This window comes from Dipodomys ordii, unplaced genomic scaffold, assembly GCF_000151885.1.
Source record: "Dipodomys ordii isolate 6190 unplaced genomic scaffold, Dord_2.0 Scaffold26, whole genome shotgun sequence".
Lineage (NCBI taxonomy): Eukaryota > Metazoa > Chordata > Mammalia > Rodentia > Heteromyidae > Dipodomys > Dipodomys ordii.
This window is the reverse complement of record NW_012267242.1, coordinates 7,829,945-7,836,474: the sequence shown is the minus strand read 5'-3', so window position 1 is coordinate 7,836,474 and position 6,530 is coordinate 7,829,945. Positions and strand designations below refer to the sequence as shown.

At 43.7% G+C, this 6,530-nt stretch overlaps 1 protein-coding gene across 1 annotated transcript in view; it reads left to right on the top strand.

The window, feature by feature from the left end:
• The first annotated feature begins 6,323 nt into the window (after positions 1-6,323).
• The window catches only part of Rab3gap2 (RAB3 GTPase activating protein subunit 2 (non-catalytic)), a 72,300-nt gene continuing 72,093 nt past the window's right edge, over positions 6,324-6,530 (top strand). The window contains exon 1 of the mRNA XM_013014987.1: positions 6,324-6,438. Within this exon, the coding sequence (XP_012870441.1) occupies positions 6,324-6,438 (115 nt within the window). The remainder of the gene's footprint in view (positions 6,439-6,530) is intronic.

The following is a 6,530-nucleotide window of genomic DNA, read 5'->3' as shown; positions in this document are numbered from 1 at the left end:
AAATACCATTTTAATAAGGTCTCACTTCCTGCCCAAGTATGCATCTGGGCACAATCCACCTATGTTAGGCTTCCATTGGTAGCTAGAACAAACATAGATCACTGAGCTCAGCTCTAGGTTGAGATGGGGTCTTGCAAACTTTTCTGTTTGGGTTGGACTCAAACCATGATCCTCCCAATCTTATCCCAAGTAGCCAGGATTACAAGTTTGAGCTATCAATACTTGGCTCTTTTGACTTATTTGTTGGCTGTTCAGCTTGAACTCAAGGCCTGACCCTTGTCCTTGATATCTTTTGCTCGAGACTAGTGCTCTACCATTTTGAGCTACAGCTCTACTTCTGGTTTTCTGGTGGTTAATTGGAGATAAGAGTCTCATGGATGGGCTGGGAAGTTGGCTCAGTGGTAGAGCGCTTGCCTTGCATGCCTGAGGCCCTGCGTTCGATTCCTCAGCACCACATAAACAAAAAGAAAAAAAGCCGGAAGTGGCGCTGTGGCTCAAGTGGTAGAGCGCTAGCCTTGAGCTGAAGAGCTGAGGGACAGCGCTCAGGTCCAGAGTTCAGGCCCCACGACCGGACCCAAAAAAAAAAAAAATAAGAGTCTCATGGACTTTCCTACCTGGGCTGGCTTTGAACCAATCCTCAGATCTCAGCCTCCTGAGCAGCTAGGATTATAGGTGTGAACCACCAGTGCCTGGCATTTTTGTCTTTAAAAAAAAATTTACTGTAAAGGTGATGTATGAAGGGGTTATAGTTATATAAGTCAGGTAATGAGTACATTTCTTTTTTTTTTTTGGTCGGTGGTGGGGCTTGAACTCTAGGTGTCCCTCAGCTCTTCAGCTCAAGGCGAGTGCTCTACCACTTGAGCTACAGCACCACTTCTGGTTTTCTGGTGGTTTATTGGAGATAGGAGTCGATGGTCTCTCTTGCCCGTGCTGGCTTTGAACCGTGATCCTCAGATCTCAGCTCCTGAGTAGCTAGGATTACAGGCATGAGCCACCAGCGCCTGGCTGAGTACATTTCTTTTTGAACAGTGTCACTTCTTCCAGATTTTGTCTTTTTAACAAAAGCCATTCATCCTGGAGTGAGGTGAAATCTTGTGGTTTTGATTTGTATTGCTCTGATGATTTGTCTTTTTTTGTATACCTGTTGGCCATTTATATGTCTTTTTTCAACAAATACCTATTTAATTTCCCATTTTATTTTATGTGTTCAAACCATGATTTCCCATTTTTAATAAAGTTATTAATTTGTTTTGTTATAAAGGTTTAGAATTTCTCATATAGTCTGGATTTATTCTTCTTGGTTAAAACCACAATTGAGGTCTCTTCTTCATGCAGGCTTCCCTGATAATGTCTGGTATTGTAACCTCTCTATAATTCTGGGTGCAGTGGTACATGCCCACAATCCTAGTATACTCAGGATGCTGAGGCAAGTGGACCATGAGTTTGAAATATAACAAATTCTAAATGAGCCTTGGCTACAGAGTGAGACCTTGTCTCATAAAAGTAACCAATCAATCAACTAAACAAACATACAAACAAATAGACGCAAACTGACATTCAATTGTATCATACTCTTTTGGAATTGTCTCATATGGAGCCTTGTATTTACTTGTTTTTGTGGGTAAGTCTCAATCCCAACGGATTGAGTTGTGTTTCATATCACTTAGATACCATTCATATTCTTCTTCCTTCTCTTTCCTCCCTTCTATAGCATTTATGAATTTGTCTGTCTAGGACTTTGTTAGGCTGACACAAATTTGACTATAGTTTCTGTCCTTAAGCCATTTAACCCCTTCTTACCTCTCCAGTCTCTTCGAGTCACATAACTTATCTTGGCCTTGAATGTACTCGGTAGCCCAGGCTGATATCAACTCACAATTCTCAAGTGCTGGGATCATCACTTGTAGCTTCATCTTAACACTCTCCTTTTAACTCCCACACAGGCTAAAGGGCATTTCTCTATGTATATTGTTTCCTTTCATAATTAGGGTCAGGCCTATTTCTTCTGACTAAGAATGCAGTCTTCCTGCTCCCATTCTACCCTCCCTCCTATTTATGTCTAACACCTGTTCAGACCTATCCATGGCTTAGCTAATTCTTCCAGGGAGAATAATCAAAAAGAAATGCCATTTTCAGAATGTATTCTTCTTTTGCTCCATTCCCAACACTGAATTCTCAAAAAGGAGCTGTGTTTATTTGTGTCTGTCATTTGGAGTTATCTATTAGTATGTATATATATATATATATAGACATATTTACATATGTCTATATATATATATATATATATATATATTCTGTTGGGAATGAGTCATATCTCCTGATAACTAGTAGGTTTTTTAAAATTTAAAAAAATGCTCCCTGACCGACGATTTAAAAAAATGCTCAATGAATGAATTTTACAAATAAGTTATAAGCCGGGCGCTGGTGGCTCACGCCTGTAATCCTAGCTACTCAGGAGGCTGAGATCTGAGGATCGCGGTTCAAAGCCAGCCCGGGCAGGAGAGACTGTGAGACTCCTATCTCCAATAAACCACCAGAAAACCGGAAGTGGCGCTGTAGCTCAAGTGGTAGAGCGCTCGCCTTGAGCTGAAGAGCTGAGGGGCAGTGCCCAGGCCCAGAGTTCAAGCCCCACAACCGATAAAAAAAACAAAAACAAAAAACAAAAAACAAATAAGTTATAATCCCTACTCTTGAGGATATCACCATCTAGTGGGGGAGACAGAACTGCAGATAAACCATAGGTTTAAAAGCCATGGAGAAGACAACTATTGTGGCACACCCCTGTAATCCTGGCACTCTGGAGGCAAATGCATCAACATTGTGAACTTAAGGCCAACCTGAGCTATACAGCCAGTTGCAGACCAGCCTGGGCTATACACAGACACTTTTTTTCAAAAAATAAAACAAAATGTTGTACAGGTCTCAAATGGCTAATTTGGCCTGTGAAGTCAGGCAAAGGAACAATCTGGATTTTTAAGGATTTCCAAGTTTCCTGAGTAAAAGAAGCACATAGCAGATGCTCACACCATGAACTAATTAAGTAAGTGCCTGCATATCTCTGAATGGTTCAGATCTTCTAGATGCCTTTTGGTACAAGATAGAGCATGGCTACAAACAAGGGACTCAGCTAAGTTAGGACAACAAAAAAGATTATGTTTGTTTAAAAAAACAATTTTAAATGCAAGTGTCAAAAAAAGTGACATCTGTGGCTGCTAGCAGGACAAGTGTTGCTTACTACATCTCTTAGGAAAGAAACTACATTAAGAAGAGTAAACACATTTGATTGACTGATACCAGTCAAGGTAAGGAGCGAAATTAGAGGGCCTGGAGAGAGACAATCAGCAGGATTCATAAGGGAAAGCTTGTGGATTATTGAAATTACTAGTCTGAGCCTGTTTTAGCAAGGGGGAACAGAGATTAAAAATTTGACAGAAATTGTGCCTCTAGTGTAAATTATGTAAACTACGGCAGCTGGATCAGATGAATATATTATCACTCCCAACCTACAAAACCTGGTCCCCTCCTACAGTCATAGAGTACAAACAAGATGTGAAAAAAAAATCAGCATTAATGAGGAAAATGAACCAAAGGAAAAATAAAATTTAAGCACACTAAGAAATATTAATTAAGGGCTGGGAAGGTGGCTCAGTGGTAGAGCACTTGCCTTGCATGCATGAGGCCCTGGGTTCGATTCCTCAGTACCACATAAGCAAAAAAAAAGCCAGAAGTGGCGCTGTGGCTCAAGTGGTAGAGCGCTAGCCTTGAGCTGAAGAGCTGAGGGACAGCGCCCAAGCCCAGAGTTCAGGCCCCACGACCGGACCCCCCCCCAAAAAAAGAAATATTAATTAGTACTAGATTTCTGTAAGAAATGAAATTTGAGGAAGTTTAAAATCATCCAGGTTACCTCTGTGCCTGCCCCAACTCACCCTCTCATACTTCACATTCTAGAAGCAACTGTTGTTGTGTGTTGTATACACAAGTAGTTGCTATTCCTGTTTCTCTTAATAATTCTTCCTCTGCCAGGGGTATTTTGTCCCCATTCCCTTCCATCCTAAATGACTCAGATGTGTTCTCCAAAAAGCCTCTATTGAATCTCAAGGCAGTGAGGTTTTTTGTTTGTATGCTCTGTGACCTTGTTATGACTTGTCTCTATACTGATTGTCTTCATCCCTAACATTACTACTTTTTATTGGTTATTTATGTTCATAGATACTCCAGCCACTCCTAATGGGCATACAGAAGTAGCTCTTGAATGAACTGAAAAATAAACAAAAGATGACATGCCTTGTCCAAGGTCATGAAACTGACGGCTGCAGAGCTGAGACAGACCTGAACTCTTCTGACTCTACTAAGTACATGGCTTTCTCTCTCACCTTAAGCTCAGTCCTTTTGGTTTCAAGCTGCTGTTAAGAACTGGCAAGGCCCATCATCAATAAACATCTTTTAACAACAGCTATTGGTGGACAAACTCAGAGTAATAAATACTAGCAGAAGGTCCCATTAATACCTGAACTCATATTTAGGAGAGACACTATCTATGCTGGGAAATGTAAGGCCTTTATTTTCCGTAATGTACTTTCTTCTGACTGTGTGGTTAGTGATATTCGCAGTCTGGCACAATCCTCCCACACTCCACAGAAACCATGGCAGCAGAAACTCCCCTGCAGTTTTACAACTTCCCAAGGAAGAGCTCAGTTCAACTTGTGCTGTAATTTCTGTGAAGGATATTTAAAGTCCTTTAAAACACATGAATGAACCTTTTGAACACCACTTGGAAGAAGTAATGACATTCAGTGATCACCACCCAGGAGGTATAGAATGCCTCAGGGCAGAACAAAAGGCCAGCTGAATCAGCCAAGGGCAGTTGCTTCCACAAAATGCTTTTTACCTGAACAGGAACTTCAGTGTCTCCTATGAAATGACACAGTGTTTTTCCATAAAGAGTCATGTGTTCCTTATTCCACAGTAAAGCTATGAATCTAAATTTAATGTTCATTCCTGTGTTTATTTTGGTTGCTAGATTCTTAGGGAATGATCTTATCAGAATTCTATTATTCTACCCAGTGCTACATTTGTTTAGATGGAAGAAAAGAACAGTGGCTGCCACTAGCCGTTTTTCTGCAAAGTTTTTATTATAGAATTTGAAATAACCTTGTAGGACATCTAATTCAGCCCTTACATTACAGAACTGATCCCTGGCAATCTGATAAAGTAAAAATTGTCATTTTGTGTGAAGCAAATCATTCTACTCTAGAAGAAGAAATTAAGAACTTGGACACTCAATCACAGCTGTTATGTTATTAGGACAATATACACATACGGGCAGGATAGAATCGAATGCTTTGGACCGAATATATTTCCCTTTCACTTACTCCTAGGTCATTTTCTCTGTCACAAAAAGTAGAGGACCCCTGTATAGGTTTCCTTTGGCAGGTGCACACTTGCCTATAGTCCTGTTGTGCTAACATGGACGCCTTTTTGTTTTCACATTTTATGAAAATAATGTAAACGTGTTTCAAGAGTCTCCTCAGTGACATTTCCTTCAAATTTTTCATTAAAAAAAAATTGGTTGACCTATGTTGTGAACCAGGTATCGCGGTGCGGGTACATAATCTCGGCAGCCGGGGCGGGGGTGGGGGGAGGAAGAGGAGGCGGCCAGGGGACAAAATGAGATCTGGTCTACACACACACACGAAGTCACCCTTCCCAAACGACTCACATCGGGGGCGAGGTTTGGAAAAGTACTCTCAAAAGCAACGCGCATTTGCAAGAGAGCCCGGTTATCCTATGTCTGTGTCCTACGTCCATTCCACTTTCTCCTGAAGCGAATTATTATTGAGCACCTGCTAAAGATGGCAGGTCCTCTGCTGGGCCCAGAGAGGCTGCCAGTGACACGAACCCCGGCCGTCCAAGGGCTCCAAAGTCCAATTACATCATCCGGCTCAAGCCAGAATGAATGAAAGGGTTCAACTTGCCCGAGCAGAACCGGGACTGGAAGGAAGCCCAGAGTCGCCACGTCTGCGCCGCCCGACTCTCCCACTGCAGCGTCCCTCATCACGTGACTCACACAGCCCGCACGTCCTCCGGCCTTGCTCCCCCCCTCCTTCGCCCTCCCCTCCCGCTCCGGCGCCTGCGCAGGCGCAGCTCCCGGGGACCGTGCTCTGAGTGCGCTGACAACTTCCGGTTTGCTTTCCCCGCCCTCCCCGCCCCCGGCGTGGCTAAAGCTTTCGGGGTTTGGCTGCGGCCGCGGTGAGTTGGTGGGGGGCCGGGCGTGATCAAGTGAGTTACCCCCGCCACCCGCCCTAGTGGGATTCCCCACCACCATGGCCTGTTCCATCGTCCAGTTCTGCTACTTCCAGGACCTCCAGGCCGCCCGGGACTTCCTCTTCCCTCAGCTGCGGGAGGAGACCCCCAGCGGCGTCCTGCGGAGGGACCCCAGTAAGTGCCCCCCGGTGTCACCCCAATAAGTCCCCACCCCCGCTCGTGTCGCGGCCTTGCTTCCCTGGCGCCCGCCGCCCGGGTCCGCCGGG